Source organism: Odontesthes bonariensis, chromosome 10, assembly GCF_027942865.1.
Source record: "Odontesthes bonariensis isolate fOdoBon6 chromosome 10, fOdoBon6.hap1, whole genome shotgun sequence".
Taxonomy (NCBI): Eukaryota; Metazoa; Chordata; class Actinopteri; order Atheriniformes; family Atherinopsidae; genus Odontesthes; species Odontesthes bonariensis.
Genome location: NC_134515.1, coordinates 6,068,104 through 6,091,206, shown reverse-complemented (window position 1 = coordinate 6,091,206; position 23,103 = coordinate 6,068,104). Strand labels below are relative to the sequence as shown.

Here is a 23,103-nt window from a genome sequence, read left to right as displayed (position 1 = left end):
TTTGCTTTTTGTTTTGCCTGGCATATTAAAACAGCATAGACTGCTGGTGGAAAGCCTACAGAACTATTGGAAATGTAATTAAGGGCTAGCAGCAGCTTTTAAACGGTTGACTAGTGCAGAAACAAACTGTGCCCTTCAGCCAGCAAAAAATTTAATACATGGGAAATGAGTGGCTCAATCGATAAACTGGGCCTTATTTCTTTGGTAGGGGAAAATTCAATGGCAGACAGAAATGGACTGCTTCACTGCTTGAATACTGTTTCTGCTTTCCAAGTGGAGAGTCGCATTTTATTGCTTCAAAAACAAACACACACAGACCTCACTGTAAGATAATCATTTATAGAGATGATTCCATCTGTCATTAGAACAAAAACAAAGAGATCCTGCCCACTGTGCGACTGAATCTTCAGTGTTTTGTGATGTAGCGAAAAATGGAATAAAAAAATTCCAGTTTTGAGGTGAGGCAGAACTAAAAAAAAATAAATAAATGCTCCAAACATGCACAATTATTTGTTGAAGCCAAATGCATCAGCCATTTTACACTGACAGTGAACGGTCTATTGTCGCCGCCAGACAATAACATTTGTCATTAACAGTCTCTCGTCTGATACATTTTTTAAGCTGACATAAATTGTTTTTCCAAACAAGCTGGCCTATGGAGTGAGTGATTGAACAATTATCAGAAACAGATTCAGCGAGCACACACTGTGGCCTTTTGTCCCTTTTATCAGTCGGACCCAGGATCATTAGAAACATTTTATTTTCATGCTTCCCACATCCACACCTCGGCCTTTGTAGCCCGCACACATGCAGGGTGATACGACACCTTCAGAACTCGCAGGATGTCATAAGGGGAGAAAAAAAATTAAAACACACAAGAAAAACAAGTGTTTTCCACCAAAGCTTGCCAACTACTCCAGTATTGTAAATAAACTGTTGCTTTTTTTTAAATAATTGATGAATTGGCCTGCATATAAAGTTAGCAAGACAGTGCTGCTCCAGACTCCTGGACTACAAACCCCCAGCAGGCTAAAGTACCGTAATGTTGAATACCCATGAAAAAAGGGAGGTGTATTATCCTATTAGACCCTATCAGAAGGATATGAATGCTGCTGTGGTAGCAGATACTGAACATCATCCCAATAAGCCATGTGGTGCAGATCAAATCAAGTCATCAAAAGATCCTTCTTACATCAAAGCCCTGAGCAGACCTGGCCACGTGCCTGCCATACCAACAGAGTAGAGACAAAAAAAAAACGAGCCGCCAAATCTGGCAAAGTGCACAGACGGTTGCCCACTTCAAAGGCAGAAATCCGCTATCTCTGGTCATTATTCGCAGGCAAACCCCAGAAACCCAGCGGAAGACCAAGGTTAGCGGAGAGAAACCACCGAGGACTTACCATCAAGAGGCTGGGTCAGGGCGAAGAGAGGCGGTTTGTCTGAAAGAGATAAAAGAGAAAGAGAGAGAAATAGGTTAGTTTGGGGGAAATTCTGCAACTTCCCACGGGTAAAAGCCAAAGAATTGAGTAGTAACAAAAGACAAAATTTGGACTTTGGGCTTCCAATCTAACACATTTGAAGTCAACCCTGCAGGGATCAAGCTGAGCTAATCGGACAGGAGTGCATTCCAGCGGTATCAGTTTCATCACTGAGCTGTCATTCATGGCTTCTATGGTCTAATCATTCCAAACCAAACTGCATGACTTTTGATAAGAGCATATGTGAGTTGAGAACACAGGGATCTGATTTTGCTCTGAGATGAAACGTGTGAGACAATACACACACGTTCCCTTCTCCCGGTCCTTGCAGCCAGATGCCGAATAAATCAGAATCTTTCTCCTTAATACAACAAATGACATCATGCTTCTCTCCTGGTCAACACCCAGCAGACGATGACATAAGGCTTGTAAGGTCATGGGAACAGTAAAACATGTAAAACCTGTAGTTTCAAATGACTACAACACTCAGCGGGAGAGTCACATCTAACCTGAATCCTTTGCAGCTCTATCAGCTTGCTCAGAAACATTTAATGTATGAAAAAGAATGTAGTTTGTTTTAACCTTCCCGAGCAGAGAAACAAAATAGGGAGTATTGTTAAAGGCAAAACTGAGTAAAAGCAGAGAAAACAATTCATGCCAACAGTCATTTTCGTTGCTGTTAAATCTCAGGATTATTTTTCAATCATAAGGTCAATTGTTTAGGCAACTAAACAGGAAAAATAGCAAGAAAAGCTATTTCCCAGAGCCTTAGGGGATGTCTCAAATAGTTCATATTCCCAAACAATTGGATTTAAAAAAAAAAGTGTTATTTCCAAAATTAAGCTGCCAATGTTCCCATTTCAGTGGATGCAACCAGAAAAAGTTTTGCTGAATACAAAATAGCCGTTTCAAATTGCTGCAGATTGTTCTTCAGTGGATGGAGTAACTGATTAACAACTAATCATTTAGGCAGTCAAGAGAAAACATCAAGTAGGATAATTGGGCATACAAACACCATATCTGTGGTGCCTGTACACGTAATTATGGCACCAAATGTAGAACCAACATAGTGTAAAAAAGCAGTGTTAATTGCATTTATTTCACATAAAATTGTACCAATCTCCAGGCATTTTTGAAGGGTTTTCGCTAAATGGACTGCCTTTCATAAACATGACAGGTTTGCCGTGAATTAGTAGACCGATACCAGGGCACTCGAGTACCAAGCACGACCCAACTGAACCACCATCTGCACTCTGGCAGTCCCGGCTGTGTGACTCACTAGGCAAAGCCTCAGTGAGTTGTCAGAGCTGCCTGAACTGAACAAACACACCGACATACACATTGAGAACGGCTGCACACCGCCCAGACATCTCTCCAAAAGTCTCCACACTGTGAGAGATAATGAGGAGATAAAACACATCACATCAATTACTCCACTAACACATTTTTTTTGGGGGTCCCCGTCAAGCTGCTACACTGAAGCCTTTCTCAGGACGTCTGCGATGCCAGTCGGCATCCCGAGACACAGTTGAGTTTTAAATTTAGGCTCACTTAAAATTGCTTGTCAACAGTCGGGTCTTCGGGGGAGAAAGAGGAAAATGTGTGTGAGAGAGAGAGAGAGAGAGAGAGAGAGAAAAAGGGGGGAGCACAGAGGTGAGTTGTTTCCCAGTCAGTCATGACAGTAACTGATTTTCATCTATGAGGGATTTCAAGAATGCACATAAAAAATGAGGGAAAAAGAAAATGGCATGAGGAGGATGAAGGGGAGCCTCGGCAGGCTGTACTCCCCTTCTTACTTTTGTAAGCGTGTCTAAATATGAATAAACAAACATAACAGATAGAGACGTATTGTCACGCAAGGTGAATCAGAAAGAGCCTGAGAGAGAAGGTGTAGTGCAAAGTGGGCCGAGATGCAGGGCGTAGCTAAACGCTTTCTTCAAATTTCCATAATGAAAGGACAAGATAAGGTCTCTCCATAAACATATCTGCCACTTCCATCTCCCTTTGCACCTGGCAAAGCCTGCGTGAGTTCCCGTGCCTGTGTGAATGTCACAACACGGCCATCATTCACCTTATATCTTCGGCAAATCAATAAGTGTCCGACAGTGACATTTACCCACGTGCAGGAGGAGGTGTGTGTGTGTATACATCTTTGTATGTGTGTCACCTTCCCCTTAGCTGTGGCTGATGTATGGCTGTGCAGAATGATGAAGTGAGTGTGCCTCCGTGTGATGGGCTTCATCGGCAGGGAGAAGAATTTAGAGGGGGAGGGGATCCAAACTGTGTGCGTATGTATGGACATGCCTCGTCCCATATGGTGACAACAGAAATTGTGAATCTGACGCTGACTCTTCTAACACATCCCTTCCTCCAAACACATACACACACATCACCACTACTGGCACTATCACTATCCCACCCAGCTGTCCTTGTGGCCACATGGTGAGGGCTCTTGGCAGCATAATAGAGCCCCTTTCAGCTCATCATTTTCCCCCATTTCTTTTCATTTGGCCATAAGAGAGGTGAAGATTGAGCTGCTTTAACTGAATCAGTATTAATTCTAACAGTATCCATCTGGCTCACACTGAGTGGGAAACAGTGAGGTTACAAATGACCTATACTCTTACAAAGAACCTGCAACCCCCGAGTTGGAGCGACTGGGAATAACTGACAGAGACGGCAGAGAAACACAGGCCGGTGCAATCTTCTTTGTGAGGACTTTACCCTGTGAACAGTTAAAAGCTAGATATCGGGCAGGAGAGAAATCAAGCAATAACGGGTTGACCTGTAATGACAACCAGGGCTAAAGAGAATTCCCAGGGCAATTTTCCCTCAAATTGTTGCAGGAATACCACTTCAACCTACATAAGCTAGCATTTAAAAAGTACCATGGTTGTAATTAATGACCAAATTACCTATTATATTTAAGTTACCTATTATAATCTGCAAGTGATTGTGACGCACAAGGCTTGCATAAGTAATAGTAGTAACCACTTTGCAGAATTAAGAAGATTTTACACAGTTTTAATGGGCAAAGCGGTGAGAAACAGACTAGTGTAAGTCTCTCGGAGTGAGGAGAATGAATAAGTCAGTATTAAAATGTAGGGCAGAACATGTCGGAGTTTATTGGTAGTGTAATAAAAGAAAAAAGCTAAAAAAATAAATAAAAATGTATCAAGGTGCTTTTGAAAGCACCTACTGGCCCTTTTTCCGAATATTAAACAGTTGGGCATTGTGTCTTTGATCTTTAATATATGCAGTCCCTGTCCAAACAACAACAAACAAAGCTTAATTTCCGTACCGGAACCAGGACTTGAAAGTGATTCCAGTCATGGATGTTAATGCAAGATAAACCAAACAAAGTAAATGAACTCCTCTCAGAACTCTTTCACACAACACCCACAATCAAAACTGCTGTCAGAAACTGAGCAGTTACTGTCATTTCAATAGCATGGAGAGATTTTGCTAAGGGAGGAGATGACAGAAGGGACAAGCTTTTCCAAACCAAATCCAAAACTTTTTCAGCCACCAAAGGCTTTTAATCGGCATTTAATACTTCAAAGTAAATGCCACGGCTTCGCAGAAGAGATACGAAGCAGTCTTAGAAGCCTGCATAGAGAAGGTAGGAAGGAGGATGGGGACTTTATCTGTCCTGATGCTCCTACTTCAAGGGCAGATAAGGCTGTCATGAGAGGTTTGAGTGTACTGTTGGTTTTGAATTTTGCTTCAACAAGGACATTTAATGCAAATACTGTGTAGTATGGATTTTTTTTCAGCTACATTCTGTGGCAAAAGCAGCACCGATACTTTGAATTTAGGCATATTTTCAATTGCTATGAAAAATCTATTCATTCAAGAAAATGCAGGGCAATACAGTTAAGTGCAGAGAGTTAAAAGAAGTGCTTCAGATGAACAGACGTACAGTTATTGAGGAACAGGAGCACGGCGAAGCCCAGAGTGGATGTGGCCAACAGGATAAGACAGATGTTGCAGGGGATCATGAAGTAGCGCACCACCAGTGACACTTTGTGCTGGTACCTGCGGTCCTGCTCCGGTGCTGGTGGCGAGGGATAGTGGCACCCGCTCATGCTCCACTCCAGTGACCCCCTCCCCTCCAGCGTGGAGGAGATGACGGGACGAGGAGTGCGCCGAGGGGTGCCCAGAGACCCGTTGGAAAAAATGTTGGCGGTGGGGTGAGGCCTGACGATGGAGAAAACGCAAAAATAAAACGCAAAGAAGATGAGCGATGGTGGCTGTTTCAGCTGCGGTTCCAGCTGTGCACCGTGGTAGGGATCCGGTGATTGCTTCTGTCAGAGAATCGCAGCAGAAAGCTTTCAGTGGTTTGCGAGCAGCTCATTTTTAGAGATAATAACATCCATATGGGTAAAGGGCAGACAAGGGGACAGAGACACTGGACTCCTACAGCCCCCCACCTGTCCACACAACCTCCATACTGCTGTGTCCGCTGGGAAAAAAGACAAACTAATGGGAATTTAATGTGCAACTACGTGTGTGTGTTATGAAGTGGTATATACTTAAAAGGCAGACATGTGTGTGGATTTAAGTGGGTGGTGATAATGTGTTTGACAATGTGCGTTAGAGCGCTTTTGGCATGTTTATGCGTGAGATGCACCGAAGCTAGAAATGTGTGTGTTAGGATGTGGGTGTTTTGGATTGTCAGATATCCACAAGGAAATCTTCAACAGCAGACCGAGAGTAAATCCAAACAAGGAATCCGCTCTTTTCCACAGGATGACCCTGACGGGTAATTAGTCGAATGTGAAGGAGGTCAGGGGATGCCGGCTCCTACAGCATCCCTCTGTTCTGTTGTTCAAAGCCTTCCAGAAGAAGCCGAGGTCTGGTGCTCGCAGAAAACATGTGACACATTTATTTCTTAAAGAGGTGATGGTGTTGCATCTGTTTCGGCCCCCCTGTGGCTGTTTTCCTTTTTACCAATGATCAGCCCAGTGCTCCTTCTTAAACTCAACACAACTCTTTGTATCCAAAGGACCGGCTTCTTTGGGTTATGTTCTTGTCCACATCGTATAAAATCCCTCCAAACCTGACGCTGTAACCAGAGCAACTTGTATCTGCTGTAGCGTGATTAGGAGGAAGGCTGGAAAGCAGCTGAATGCCTCACGATAAACCAGAGGGCTTGTTTTTCCTACTCGTCTCTTCAGCGCATCTGTCTCTCCTCCATGGTTCAATACCCTTTATTCCAAGTCAGGCTCGTGGAGGGGGTTAGCAGCTACCCCCCCACTCTAACCCCACTGGTACGCTGGGGCCAAAAGCAGGTCAAAGGACGCAGCGGAGAGTGGAGAAAAGTTAGAGAGGCAAGCGATCACGATCCCAACTCAGCCTGTCAGTCCACAGCTGTCTTCTCCAACAAGCAGCCACAGATTTGCAGCAAAATCCAAAGACTGGATCAACTTAAAGAAAAAAGTGATCAGAAATCAGTCAAGATGTTCAAGGGAAAAATTTCCTGGGCTTTATTCCCCCTTTTGTCAGCAGCATGCAAAGGAAATTTCAGTCAAATAATGCTTCCTGACCCTCAAGAAGAATTCAGGTGATGTACTTCAGTTTTGCCTCTCAGGAAAGAACTTGACCTGGTTTTTTTTTTCTCGTTCTCTAATTTGCCGTCTCAAGCCTCATGCATCCAGTCCCTTTTTCAGATGGATGTGTTAGTCCAGAGGTGCTCCCAGTGTCCCGTCCACGAGGATTTCAGCTCCTGCCTCTCCTCCGTGTGGATCCGACACTCATCGGCTGCCAAAAACAACAAATTAGGCTGCGGGCATTCATAGCGTGCTTAATCCCCAGGCAGCAGGTAGTGGTCCCAGTGTCAGCGCACTCAAATGAGCCAGCTGAAGCAGGGACGAATGAGTCAATGAGAGAAGTCAGTGGACAGACCGAGAGAGACGGAAAGTAAACGAGAGGGAGGAGGAGTGTTGGCAAAAGGAAAAGCCGATCCTGACACTTCGGTCCACCTCTTTTTTCTCTTTTGGTGAAAACAGCAGCGACATGTCACTGGCTTCCCAAACACTTTCCTCCAGAGCGCTCCTCTCGCAGCCCTCAGCAGGCGGAACGGATGAGCGCATAACGAGAGAGTGAGAGAGAGAGAGAGGGAGACGTGGGGGGAGTGGATGAGGGGCTGTCTTAAACAAAGGCAGAGGGGAGGAGGGGTTAGAGTTGAGTGAGGGAATAAGAGAAAAAAAAAGAAAACAAGCCAGAATAAAGGCTTTGGGGAGTAGTACTCGATTCCTGTCAAAGTAGGGAGGGGGTGCAGCAACAGTGCAGCAGCAAAACAAAAGAGGGCCACAGACTTGGGAGATGTCAACCAACTCCTCCATGTGTTTATAGCCTAATCAAAAGAAAGTCTCTTCCACAAGAGCTGGAGAATTTCCACAAAGATTTAATGAGGCAAACTGAGAAAAAAACAGGCCTGCAGAGGAGGGGCAAACTTAAATACATTAAAGTCAGTCAGGAATTGAGGCTCCAAACAGCCTTAACCCACTTATTTATGAACGATATGGCCAAGAAAGCCTGAGAAACTGGCCATGCCATCCACGTTAACAAGGAGAAATGATATCGCAAAAGATGAATGATCGGCAGACCTGGCACATGATCTAAAGTTGAAACATTTTCATTTATTTCACAGAGGTTCATTTTTCTTCAACTCAAAAGCAATGCATTGTTTTTGTATAACGTGTTAATGAGGTCAGAATAGTTGGGTGGTTATAATGCGTCTCGCTGAGACCCTGCATTCGATGTCTACTTTGAAGAAGCTTAACGGCAGCAGATGCAAGGCGGTATCTATCATCAATTATTTATGGGTTTTTCACTGTCTCTATCTGTGTCTCCATCTCCATCTTTTCCATTCACTCCCCCCACTCTGTGATTTGCACAAATGTGCTCATACACATAAACACTAACACTGATGCACACACCGGCTGCATCCACGCAGGAGCTGTGTGAGCACGTACACGCCTGCAACTTTCTGTATGAAACAAACAAGCCCATACACATAACAAAATAACTCCCTCTATCTTTTTGTCTCTGTTCGTAGGCAGCCAACAAACAAACTTACTTGGACACATCACAGCACAATCTCAAAAACCACACACAAACAGGTTGGTGATCTTGCTTCCACCCAAAGTCATTTATCTCTTTGGACAGTGAGTTCATTCCCAGACCCAAGCTGGGCTCAGTGGGGGAGACTCTAATGCGAGGGGCACTGGGTTTTTAGACTGCCCGCTGAGGGTCATAAGTTCACCCCCCTCATCAGCAATCTTGCCACCCGGAGGTACCTCCCCTCTCTCAGATCCTTCCATACATGATACCCCAGACAGTCCACATCAACTCTCATTTTGCACAACAAAACCTGATTGATTTGCTCACCGAAAGAAAGAAAAAAAAGGAATCAGCTGCTTTCTCATTTGCTGGCCCTCTCTTTTCTGTCTTATCTTTAACTGAGTCTTTATCACCATGTGTGCTGTCAATTTGGATTTGGGTTGCAGGAAAGGTATGAAATAATTACAAGCATACCTCAAACATCATCTTAAGTTATGAGTGAGTGCCAAATTCTCACAGCAGAGGGCGCTAAGGAGTCGTTCTTGCAGCTTCCCTGCTGCCACGACCCAAATAAAATCTTCCATTGACATCAAAGCTCAGCTGCTTTGATCAATTTTTAATGCCACAAGTATCTCACAAGGTTAACATCTCTGTCTGAATGCTTTGAAATAGCAATTTCCATTAAGGAGCCAAAGGAGCTGCTCTCTTGTTTAATGGTCTGGCAGAGGCAGCATGTCTGTGCATATGCACATGTGTGCGTGAGCGTGCTATTCTTTATGCAGAGGGCGAGAAATTTGTCATGTTCAATAACTAATTTGTAGTTATCATTCAATCAAACTATGTGTGTGTGTGTGTGTGTGTGTGTGTGTGTGTGTGTGTGTGCGTGTGTGTGTGTGTGTGTGTGTGTGTGTGTGTGTGTGTGTGTGTGTGTGTGTGTGTGTGTGTGTGTGTTTGTGAATGTGTGCCTGAGCAGTGGCAGCGCACATCCCGGTCTTCTGGCTGGCCGGCGCTCACCAAATTGATCTAAAAGAAAACAGTTGTTGCCCTTGCAGAATGACAATTTTTTCCCACAAAGGCCAAAAGGATTATGGAGTGAACAGAGAGAAAAGAAAAGAGACTTTACCACTGAGATTTACAGATTAATATCAAAGTAAGAATAGCAAAAAATTTCCCTCATTTTGTGTCGTCATCTGTTTCTCATACACTACATTTGAGCCGTAGGGCCATGGGGATCAGGTATGGTATCTATGTACTATCTCTATGGGACTCATGCTCTGATACCTAAAGCATTAGCTCTACATGTGCCACTTCTTTAATGGCTATAAACTCTAACTACACATTTGACATGATTTAAGTACGTTTTAACAGGCGATACAGTACATATGCTCTTGCTGCAGTAAAGCAAAACCCAGCCATCATCTGCAGAACTCTCTCCTGCTGGCAGCAATCAAAGAACTGAATTGCACATTTGCATAAGCAACATTTTAACAGAGGAGCTCATTCACCAAAGTTAATTTGTACAAGATCATAAAGGTGACAAAACACCCAGTGGATTAATTTCTGCATTTGTATCTCAGACCAGACAAATCTAATACAAGAAAAAGCCATTCAACCTGCTTTGATGACATTAAAGGTTTAGTTTTCTGTCTCTCTGTCTGTGTACGATACTTTTTCAAGATGACTAACAGGCAGAACTGTCAGAACGATCGCGGATCATGAAGTAAGTAGTTCTTCAGCTGAATCTTTTATCAAATAATGTGTTGGGGAAAAAACAGCCTGTAAAGATCTATCGCTAAATGCATCAACAACAGCTTTGTCTGCTAGGGTGTGTGAAAAACATTCTCTCTTCGATGAATACACTAAAACCCCATTAGAGTGGGATTCGGTCCATTTTTCAAAGCTGGAGCTATCAAAAGCGAAGCTGTTGCCTTCACTAATGGCATTAGAGATCATTCTTTCCTGCTGTCCATTGTAAATGAGTGTTTTAATGATGTTGATGAAAAGAATGAAGTCTGTTAAAATTTAGAACAGATTTGGTAATTGCATGCACTAAAGTCCGTCCACTTGCCCACTCAACTATTCATGTCTGCCTCATTTCCAAGACAGTTAAGTGTATTACTTGTCATTTTGTGTTTTATGTTTTTTATGCATGTAAAAATATATATAGATGATAAGAAATCAGCTGCAGTGGGTTCATTTCTGCCCGACAGGCGCTATTGATGAATATTTCCTGATGTGTACTGTTCGCCATAACATCAGTGGTATGACACTTCATGTAAATGTGTCTAATTCTTCTACGGACAATGTATTCAGGACACAAATTCTACTTTCAGGGACATTTGGTGGACATCAAAAGGCCATGTTGAATTCTTCATGTGCATCGAGCTGTGCAGCTGGGCCGGTGGAGGGGAGCCCAGACTCCCCACCCAGTGGGCCATAGCAGCGAGATGCTAGCAGGTGGGCCAATTGTCTTTCTACGGCATTAACTCCAATCATCATACGTCAGACTTTGTTGCACTGTCCAACACATTCCCAGACTTCCCAGTCCTCAGGCCTCCAAGCTGAGCAGCACTCATTTGACGATGTAGAGGTCAGTGCCTCTCACAGATGTGTGTGGCTAACAGCGTTAACCTCTGCTGAACAGGGATGGAGAGGCAAAGGAGCCAGAGGTGGCCCACAAGGATGAAATCAACATGCTTCTCTGACAGCAAAGCGTTATTATGGCAACCCCAAATCAATACAACAACGAAATGAATAGAAATACAGTTGATTTCAGTAAACATTCAATGCTTCTTTCACAATAAGAAAGTAACTGTACGCGCATGGCTGGTTTGAGTAATGGATCAATCAATTCAAAGCTGCTACAACACTACGCTGCAGTTTATAGGACAATAAGGAACACAATTAATGCATTAAACTATTGTGGTAGCCTTAGGAATTTGTGTGGGATCTTATGTTCAATGATATGTTTTTTTTTTTTTTTTATCATCTCTTTGTGAATGCAGATTTGACATTTTACAGGAGACTCCCAAATACCAATTCATCTCAAATGCTCCTGGACACCGACGCCATAACATTATTGCACTTTCGTTGACCGTGAGCAGATACTTGTCATTAATACCACCCCCCCTCCTCCCGACACAGTGGGTGATGGTACTATTGTCCAGCAGTGACGTAAGAGTGATTGAGTTCCAACACTTTGTGGGCTCCACACACTGTGACTCACAACGTGACACACTGCCCAGGACTTGGTGTCACACGATGATGACATTGAAATTCAACCCACAGCTAAACAGTCATGTTCACGAATCCTTCGCACATCCTACCAGCACTTGGGTAAAAATGTATTTAAAACTATTTAGCATTTATGAGTATTGATAATAAGCCTGATATGTGCATGCTGTAAACAATGCTGTTTAGCTGTCCACAGAGAGGTCTTCAGTCAGTATGAATCCAAGAGTCTCCACTCAACACTTCCAGCCACATTAGCTTCTTCCTCCCACTCCATCCCACGTTGCCCTGACCTGTTTCTCAGCCTACACTGAGCCAGCACTTTGCCCAGGGGCTGAACCAGGTCCTGTCCACAACCGGACTTCTTGTTCATAACATGAAAATAATATTTCTCTCCTCAGCGCTCATCTTGAGCCAGCAGTTGCCAGTTGTAGCCTGAAGGCACATGTTCTGAAGCTTGTTGCATACTCACCCTCCACCCTCCCTTTCCAGAGGTCCTCGAAATGAAGAGGAGCTCATTCAGGGGAGAAATAAGTTGCGATTAAACACATCTGATTTTCTAGCCAGCCCCTCCTGCAAATCACCACCCACAACAGCGATTAGAGGATGTTATATCCTTCCCGCTCCACTGCCTTGCCCTGTTTATTTGGGTCTCTAGCACCAACTATTTCCCCTTAATAGCCATGTGGGAAATTATTCCAATGGGCCGGCACAAACAGGGAAATGATGAGAGAAATGGCCAAAAGAGGAGCAACAGAAAGAAAAGGAGGGAGAAACGGCAACCTGGGAGTTTGGCTGTTGTTTTCAAAGCTAGTGGAGAGTGACACTTCTCCATGTGGTTGGCATATGCAGCCAATTGTGGCAGCGGCGCGGGCTGACTTGGAGCAGAGAATCAGGGTAGGAGTGGCTGGCTCTGACAGCCTTTACATTGGAAAAGAAAGGCTGATGGAGCTGAAGGACGATACCAATGTCACTCTCAGACCAAGTCAGTCATCTGTTATGGGAATCTGGACGAGCAACAGAGGCTCGGTCATACAAGGAAATCAGGTGGGAAATGATGATGACCACTCATTAAGAGCTGGGAGTTGTCATTTAAATTTAGCTCATTTTTATTCATACTTTCTGTTGATTTATAGTCATATGAAAAAGAAAGTAGACCACATTTCAGTCATAAGGCTTTACTTATCAGCACATTAGGAAATAAAATCATCTGATCCCTACCAGGTCTTCATATTAGGTATATACAACCTCAGATGAACAACAGCATATGCCATTTTACACCATGTCCTTACTTATTCATCAAATAATAAGCCAAAGTACATGTGCAGTGTGTCAAAAACTGTCTACTGTCTAGTCAGAAATTAGAAGGGTAAGTTGCAGTCAGGTTCCGCTGATTAAATGCACTTAAATAATTCATCATCAATAAGTGTGAGCACCTCTATAAAAGTAGAAGTTTAGTTAGTTTGCTGCTCAGGAGCATTCCGGCGCATGTTGACATAATGCCAAGGAAGAAAAAGAACAGCAATGATCTTAGAAAAGTCATTGTTATTAGTCATCAATCTGGGAGGGGTTATAAGGCCATTTAAAACCTATTTAGTGTCCATCATCAGACAGTTACCAAGGAGTGAACGTCCTAGCAAGTTCACCCTAAGGTCAGACTGTTCAATGCTCAGAGAAACTGCAAAAAATTCAAGAGCTACATCTCAGACTCCACAGGCCTCAGTTAGCATGCTTAAATGTTTCATGACAGAACAATTGAAAAAGTATGGCTTGTTTGGAAGGACCAACAGGAGAAAGCCTCTTCTCTCTAAAAAGAACATGGCACCACAGCTTAGGTTTGCAAAGCTGCATCTGAACAAACCACAAGACTTCTGCAACAATGTCCTTTGGACAGATAAGACTAAAGCGGAGATGTTTAGTCATAATAAACAGCAGCATATTTGGTGAAAACCAAACACAGCATATCAGCACGAACACCTCATACCAACTGTCGAGCACGTGGTGGAGGGCTGATGATGGTAGTGAAGGTAGTTTAATGATTATCAACACTGAGAAAGCTCAATGTGAGGCCTTCCATCAAACTGCTAAATCTTGTCCAAAATTGTATCATGCAACAGTCCAATGATTCCAAATGAAGCAGCAATTCTACGACAGAATGGCTGAAAAAGAAAAGAATAAAGGTGTCGCATGGTTCAGTCAAAGTCCCGACGTCAACCTGTTTGAAATCCTTTCGTGAGACTATAGGAGAGCTGTGCATAAACAAATATCTGCAAACCTCAATGCGCTGAAGGAGTGTAGTAAAAAAAACAATTATTCATGATACTGCTGCTAAAAATTGTTCTACAAGCTAAAAGATCACGGTGTGGAGTTTTTCAGCCACTGCTTCCACACTTTGGCTAAGTTTGTTGTCAGATAAATAATGACACAATAGAATTTGTCCTGTGTTGTTGTTTATATAAGGTAGTATTTGCCCAATATTAAAACCTGCAACTGACCAGATGATTTTTGATATTTTTTAAAAACTTTAGAAATGAAAAAGGGCATAGTTGCTTTTTTATGTGACTGATGGAGCACAGATATTTCAATACAAGTGGAACGGAGGGGCTCAAACTAGACATGACAGGACATGACATCAATACTTGAGAATTGTTTTTCATCTAAATGTTTTAGCTCAGGATCAAAGGGCTTCAGCATGCAGAAACACATTTTCCATTTGCGTCTTTTACAGTATGTCTCCATTTCAATGCAACTGCCTCAGCAGTTCATTTTGTGTCATTCAGAACACACTAAACAAGTTCACCCAGGCATCTGCAGATGTAAATGAAAATGTAGAGAAGAGTGAAATAATACATGAGAAATGTGTGGGAGTCCTGATTATTGACGCTGAGAAAGTTAACACTAGAGTTAAAAAATGACTTACATAACATTCAGTTAAACCCTCGTGTTACTGAGGAGGCATGGGCATACAGTGTGTCTACCCACAGAAGGTGCAAAAATTGTTATTGCAGATAAAAGATTTTAGGTAACAAGCAGCGTGTCAGGGGTGGTGTCATTATACACATTGACTTGAAAGAGATTCTTTTTTAAGATTCCATCTCCATCAAAGGCCCCGTGGTCTACTGCACTGTGAATCCCATGTGTCGTACATCAATAATCCTGATTTTACCAAATATTCATGGCAATTACTGCTGCCGTCACCTTTGAAAAACCAGAGCTTTATATTTCAGCATTTATCCTTTTGACATACGCTGTATTTCTAATACACAAGCAGGTTTACCTGAACAGCTTTCTGTCATCCATGCTGACATTGACAAGTTTTAAACACTGGAACACTTCCATTTGCATTTCTACAAATGAAAAATGTTTTACTGCACTTCTTTTTCATCCTTTTTTCTCAACTGCTCACTGGCAGCTGGCTGCACATCGAGCTGAATCTCTCAGATAGAGGGCAGAGAGGGAATATTAATTGGTGAGCCATACCTTCTTGTTGAGACGCAGCCCATAAATGAAACGTCTATAAATTATTTATATGCCTAATCAGATGCCATGTGCTCAACGTTTTCTCTCAAACAAGACAGCTTCTGTGCATATTCTTTTTTCCCCCCATCCTAAATAATTCTAGTTCCTTTTGACAGGAGAGCTGCCAGACAAGGCTTGCGACAGAAGCAGGAGCCTAATGAAAATATGGCGGCGCAATGACGAAATAGAATTTTTCTGGCTGCAATCAGGATCAGGAAAATGAATGATCCGCTTAGCAGCAGGTATTAATATGCAACATGAGTTTGTTCTGAGGCTTTTATCCCGACAGACCAAAAACAGATAGAGAAGTCCAGGTGTAAAATGCACACAACGTACATGAGTGTGAGCAAACAGAACAGAACGAAGTCAGACCAAATCAGGAAGAACGAATGCAGCGATTCCAGGACAACAAAAAAACAAAAAGCATTAAAGTATTCAGTCAGGAGATGTAGACAAACTTTCATGTGAAAGCCACTGAAGCATTTAGAGGAGTGTTCGACAGCTGCAGTGTAATGCAAATCTACGGTTTTATCTGCAGACCTCATTCAAGCATCATTCAAACGTCAAAACATGGCAAAATCAATACAGCATGAATGTGAGCTATTATGACAGCCTGAATCCTCAGCCTTCTGAGAAAAATGTATTCTCCTGCTTGTGGATGGTGTGCGTTGCTGCATCCTAAGCTCTAAGGTTAGCAAGGTCAGTGCTGTCGGAGATGGGTTGCAGTTAGCGGGAAACCAAATCAAGGCAAGAGGGTCATTACGGTAGAGAAGAGAGCAGGGAGTAGCCGATAAAGAACAATCGTCAGGCTCCTCAGCCAGATTAAAGACTGCAATATTTCCTCCTATAACCCTGTGACCAGCTGTCTGTCAGACACAAGGCTTTAGCTGCAGCCATTTCAGCAGCACAACGCTCTGAGTCTCTGAAACATACACACACACTCGCACATACACACGATCATACAAGATAAGCACAGTGTCCTGACATTCAGACACTTGGCAGAGAAAAACAGAATAAAGAGACATAAAGACACATTTCATCTTTAAAATGCCACAAAGTTCCTGAGGGTTAAAATAAATGGACTGCTAAATTTTGCAATAAGGAAGAACAAAAGGGTTCAGTAAATGTTTTTAAACTCCTTTTAAAAAATTAAAACGGGAGAAAAAATAGAAAGTTGCTGCACAGAGATGTCTGCAAGAGCAAGCTTAGAGGACTTACTCGTGTTTCATGACCTCACTTTAAAAGTTTCACCTGCAAGAGGTAATTTACCTTACTGCAGTTTGCTGGGAAACTAAAAACCTCTGCATTGACAAACATTTTGCCTGTTTAAGTGTCCTTGAGCAAGACTATAAATTGCATCCAGCCACTGAGTGCCGTCTTGTAGCCGAGCCTTGTTACTGACCTCTATCTTGTATGAGGACACAAGAAAGGGGGGAGTTTCTCTACAGCGATCAATAAAAAGAATATTCTTTTCTCATGCTGGGTCACAGTAGAAAGACCTCAATCATACCTTATGAGTAGATTTGATTTTAGCTGCTAACTGTTTTCGGAAAAGATGGCGGCTCAGAGTATCACCCGTTTTAAAAACTTTAGATGAAATCAAGGACTTGTCCTGTGCTAGCTTCAGGAGGCACCGGCAGCATTGATAGCCAGTAACATTAGCGCAGAAAATCAAAGATTATTGGGAATTTCCTAAACCTTTTTTTAATGTTTGAGTTTTGGTTAGCAAGTATCCTCCTATTATCCGAAGTTACCCTCTGGTCTTGGATGTCTAGCTGACTTGAATCTCACTTAAAGCATCCTGGGATAGTTTATGTGTCATTCAGTGAGAATAATCAACTTTGTGGACAGTGGGAGAACAGGTATATGGATAGTTTTTGCGGTAAAGGGTCATTCAAGACTTAAATAATACAATCTTTACATATAGGACAGGGAGTACACAAACAAACAGTGCCAAATGTCCTTCTCTCACAGATTCTCCTCTTCATCTTCATCAGCTTGAGCACAACAGCCAAGACTCAATCACAGTGAGAACAGTATGTGCTGATATGTCAACTTGTCTGTCAAACAGAGGTGGTGGGAATGGAGTCGGGGAGAGGGAGAGGAGGGCAGTGGACCTGTTTTTAGCAAGCAAACACATGACAATGATGAGCTTGGTGTGTCACTGAGGCAACAAGCAACCTCATCCATTATTCATCTGGGTAACAAACTGATAAACGAGGTAAATGAAGAGGAACAACGGCTGGGAAAACCATGCTGATGGGCCAAAAAGACACATTTAGAAGCTGGCGGCATCAGCAGCATCCTGAGACGCATATTAATCTGTGAGGTAAACAACAAGACCCGGGCGCAGGGTCAAAGCACAGCGGCTCTCATCCATGAGCAGAGTAATGAGGGGCAAGTTCACACCTTCAGAGAATGAGATTCTGCACAGACATGCAGGTGTTACAAGAGGAATTCACATGTCTGCAGAGTCAACACATGTAGTGCCAAGCTGTCACATTGTCAATCACTTACCTACTCTGTGCACCGAGCACCCACCAGAGCCCTCCCCACTGCACCATCAGAAAACAACTGCCTTCTGCAGTGCAGGTTAAAGTCTCAAACCGTTGCATCAGTCAGCCAGTAGACATTCAGAGAGAATAAACGATATCCATGGTCTCACATGTCATGCCAAATTCATGCAACACGATCTGCACGAGACAGCAGGGGGATGAAGTATTGCCCTGTTGCTACGGTAACACCTCGTATTCAGAAAACACCATGCCGAGGGCTAAAAAATGGTGATTCGTTTTATTTTTCAAAAACCATTACAGTGACGATGGGGAAGTGAGGAGGAATAAAGGTTGCCAGAGAAAAAGGAACAAAACAAAACAAAAAAAAAAACAGACTCAATGTAGTGAGAACTAAAAGGGAAGAAGCAGCAATTTGCAGCAGTGCTTCAGACAATCTGGGTCACTTCTGTCACTGTATTTCTCTACAGGCAGTAGAAACAACTCATCCACCATTCATTTAATTTCCATTTCAACACCATACAACACATTTGCATTCCGTCAGTTTTCCCTTTTCCTTTCATTTCTCCACATGCTTCTATAGTTCCTGAATGATAACATGCTGGCAATGTCTACGCTGGCATTGCTCAGGCTGGAACACAACACCACTTGCATCCAAAGCAGGGGGACATTTTTACAATCTTCAGTTTCCTTCTCCTTCTTCATCACTCCACCTCAGGTCCCAGTCTGCCTCTTAGGTTTCCTGGAACAACACCCCCCACCACCACTTGATCAAATCCAGATCTTTGCCATCTGACCCTTACGAGCCCTTACCGGGCCTTGTAGCCCCCTGGGGACCTGAGGGCAGATCATATGTCCCACCTCTCCACAGCAACAAATGAACCAGAGGCTCAATGGCTTGCCTGATTGGATGTCATGAGATCTATGCTATCATTCCTTACAGCGGAGCTCCACAGGGCCAGAGCTCTTTCTTTTAAGAATATCATATTAGAGCAAAGAGGACAGCTGTGTGAGTTACATTTAACAGTTTTTAAAATCAAGTTAGAAGGAAATATAGGCCCAATTCTGCCACTAGGAATGAATGTGAAAATCAAAGCAACCGTAGTCTACGACAGGCGAGCTCTGCTTGCCTGGACTCATCCCCCATGAGAAGTACAATGCAGGAAGAAAAAACGATATAAAAAAAAAAAATTGTTCAGCTTGCTGATTCTTAAAAACCTTAAATGCTGTGAATTTGAGATATTCTAAGTGCATCCATATTCATGAGGTTTTAAGCAGCCCTGTGCAAGTATTACAAACTGGTAGACCCAAAATGTCAGACAGATGAAACTGTTTTTGAATTTCGAGGATTAAAAACAGGCACTTCTCTTTTACCAACCAGGCCAGTCTGTACAGCCTTATACCAACTGCTAGCAAAGGAATAAAAGAAAAAATAGGGATCTAACACTGTCGAGCCCTGCTTTCCGAACATGGAACGCTCACTCACTGCTGCTTGTGAGAAATTATTTCATTCCAGTTGTAATCGTTGGATTTCTTTCACTTTTAGAGATTGCAGTCATTTCTGTGGAGCCAGCTGTGAGGCCCTGTTCCTTGGATTGTCTGTCTCAATGATGTTCTTTTCTTTGTCCGCTCAGCCTTGGTGGCTGTTACTGCTGATGCTGACTGCACAGCAGTTCTATTCTTATCACACAAAGCAGAAGAATCAAACAAAGTCCTGTGCATGTGCATGTGTGTTACGCTCTAGAAAAATATACTGCCCAAAGTATTATTAACCCTCCTGTTGTCTTGCAGGTCAAAAGTGACCCACTACTAGGGGTGTGCAAAATAATCGTCATGACGATGCATCGCGATTCTAATTTTCTTGATCTACTGCATCGATTCTGGAGGCCAAGTATCGATTATTTATAAAAAAAGAAAAAGAAAAAATGTTTATGCCTTTAAAGGAAAACGTCGGAAAATTTCAATTTTCCTATTTTCCTTGACACCTGTCCCCCAAAATCGATTTCTCACACTGTTTTACATTATTCAACTCATAACCTTGCGCTCCCAGATTTTTTCACTTCTGGCCATGGGCGCAGCCATGTTCAGCCACATCCGGGCATATTTTACGTCGGAAATGCAATTCTACTTGAGCAGCGGAAATAAAATTCTACTTGTGTGGCGGGAGTGTGCTCTAACAAAGTGTAGAGTGTAACTTGGAAATACACAATGATTGAATACTACCTGTATATAGTAGAATTAGAAATTATTTTTATTTCAACATGTATGTTCACATATATCTGTAGTGATAGTCTACAACTGCCTCGTCGGCATGAAGGAAACCCTTGTAGGTCCCGTCCTGCGACTCATATTTATCCCTGATCGCCCACACCGCACAGGAGGGAATCACTCTTAGGAAGCGCTTCCCAAGTCTCCCATGGAGAAAGTAGGTCACCTGCCGGTAGGCCTGGAAACGGTACACAAGGTTGGGTATGGGGTCTGGAAACGCCTCACGGCTCGTGGATACAACCGGTGAGTCGTTAGCATTTGGCGGCGGTGTCGCGGCTGCTGCGACAGCCACTTGTCCGTCCTTATTTTTAGCCTTATCCGACCATCTCGGCTGATGGCTATAAGCTAACATAACTTGGATCGAGAGGCTGATCATGATCTGACTCGGACTCAGGCGAAACTTCGCATTCTATCTCCGGGTCCGAGTCAGACCAAGACAGTTCGTAAGTGTCTTCCATTGCTGTAGAAAAAATGTTTGCATTTCTGACGTCATGTTGAGTGAACATGGCGGCGCTAGGGAGGGAGAGCCAGAGCGGTATAACTTGAATTTCAAACATTCGCGAATGTTACTCTCTCGGGCCGACAAATGTAAACAAGGTGAGAAATCGATTTTGGGGAACATGTACCAGGGAAAATAGTAAATTTGAAACTTTCCGGCGTTTTCCTTTAATGATAGTACACATGCATTTCGCTGCAAGGGATGTTTGCAATACATGTATATATTTTTTATAGTTGTATAAAGTCTATGCACTTTTTTTGTCTGTACTGATCATCCCTTTTTTAGTATTTTAAGTTTTATAAATCCTGTGCACTTTTTGTGATGAGTGTGTCCAGTAATAGTAATATTTGTGTCCAGTAATATTTGTTTTAATGGCAATACCTCCAAAAGTTGTTTCAATAAATACAGTTATGAATTGATTTGCTTTGAGTTATGTATCACTTGAAGACACTATCCAGATCATACACAGCCAGTCAGCCACTGGTAATGGCTGTATTTTTTTTTTAAGTATGTTCAGTGAAAATATCGCAATGCATCGCGATGCATCGCAATAATTCAAGTATCGTGATGCATCGTGATAGAATCGCATCGTGGCGTGTGAATCGTGATTCGAATCGAATTGTGACTTCTTTGCCAATACCCACCCCTACCCACTACCATGTTTAGCTGTAGAAAAAATACCGTAAACTATCTTTTTCCAACTTGAAATGTTATGACTTTTCCTAAAGGGACCCCATCATTAGAAAAAGTCACACTTTATTTTTGTTTATGTTTCCATGTGGGCTGTACAACACTAGGGTACAAAGATTGTCTTATGGGTCATTTTTGACCCGTGAATTATAAAAACATTTAAACACCAGAAAAAAGTTCACTGTTTTTTTACCTTTCAATATAATTAATTCAGAAGTAATTACTTCACATTTATATAATAGCAATAATAAACCTTTAATATGTAAAAGAAAACTGAGAAAACAAGAAAACTGTGGTAAAAAAATAGTGTAATCCTGAAAACTGGTGATTGTCTTTTTGTATTGTGTAACAAAAACTACATGATAAAAAAATGTATTGAATTGAGTTGAATAAATAAATAACAGGTGGTATCATCATACAAAATAGATTTTGGATTTAAAATTCAATTGAGTTGCTTTATTTTGGGGCTTTGGTAGGGCGGGTCATTTTTGACCCGTAGGACAAGGGGAGTAAACACAATGTTAAGACCGCACAAAGGGTTAAAACTACATATGAAACCGGTGTCTTGACGTCATTTTGGGGTTGCTTGGCAACCAAGAAAAACTCAATTTCCATCTGTTGGCTGAAGATTCACATTTGAGAAACAAACATAAGAGCGTTATTATCATTAAGAAGATGGCATAATCATATGATTATTGGCTTAGAAGAATTGACAAAAGTAGAAAAATGTTCTTTCAATCAGATCTTTCAGTTGTGACCTGCTAATGATCTGCTGAAGATCAGATTGTTAGATCAGGTCGAAATTCTAACTATTTAGTCAAACTACTATTTCAAAATATTTCCCAGCAGTTTATTTTTGTCTTAAATGATTAAATCCAAATTGTTGATTATTCTTTGACACTCGTTTAAGCAAATTCTCATTTCAGCTGCACAACCTACGAGTTGGCTGAGGGGTGTTTTTTTTTTTTTTGCGGGAATCATACTTTGAGCAGTTTCGAGGTGTGTGTGATTTGGTTGGCGGTGTAGCAGTCCTGTGATTGAGAATCTAGGACAACCCCCTTAAGTGGAGAAACGGGGAGAGGGAGAGAGAGAGATCATCAGAGCCATTACTGTGTGATAAATGATTTGCTAGCTGGTGAGTTGCCCTGAGGGAAACATTGGGCAGAGTGTATGTATGTGTGCGGTGGGCGGGGCGGTTAAACCTGAGGCTTACTTCTATCAAGAATCCCAGGGCACCGACATACTCTTAATGCAATCTGCTTCATTACAAGGGGGAGGGGGGCCCGGTAGATACAACACGCACACACAACTGAACTCCAATTGTACTGAGTACACTCTGTCTTTTTCCCATATTTGTACCCATACACATAAGCTTAACTCAGCTACGTGCACTTTCTTTCACAGAAAGGCACACAAAATCAAACTTCTCCACTTACACGCACACACACCTCATCTTACGCTCGCTCTCACACACACTCTGCAGGCAATCACATCTCAGGGGAAAGGGAGCTGAAGCCAAGCTCAGAGGAGGCGGCAAATTAGTGTAGAGTTGAAAGAGCAAAAGTGGTAGATGGAGAAAGATAGTGCGAAAGGAGGTGGGGTGGGGTTGGGGTCGGTTAGAGTGGTCCAGACTTGTGGAGTGGACCCACTGCGTCAACAGAAATAGAAGGCATGTGATGTGTGAAGATAGCAAAAGGTAGGTGTGAAGATAGGGAGAGATAGAGATGTACTAAAAAACATTCAGGAACGGTAAGTAAAAGGATTAGATGTTAAGAGCTTGAAAAGGGGGAAACCGAAACGGAACAGAAAGAAGAAGAAAACACAGGGGAGCTGGAAT

General features: G+C 42.5%; 1 protein-coding gene across 5 annotated transcripts in view; it reads right to left on the bottom strand.

Moving 5' to 3' along the window:
* The window catches only part of agrn (agrin), a 264,104-nt gene that overhangs the window by 154,418 nt on the left and 86,583 nt on the right, over window positions 1–23,103 (bottom strand). For 4 of the 5 annotated variants that reach the window (XM_075476038.1, XM_075476039.1, XM_075476040.1 and 1 more), the window contains exon 3: window positions 1,401–1,439. In XM_075476038.1, coding sequence (XP_075332153.1) covers window positions 1,401–1,439 — 39 coding nt within the window. Of the gene's footprint in view, window positions 1–1,400; window positions 1,440–5,400; window positions 7,548–23,103 lie in introns of those variants that run through there. The other variant, XM_075476042.1, reaches the window with a different exon arrangement.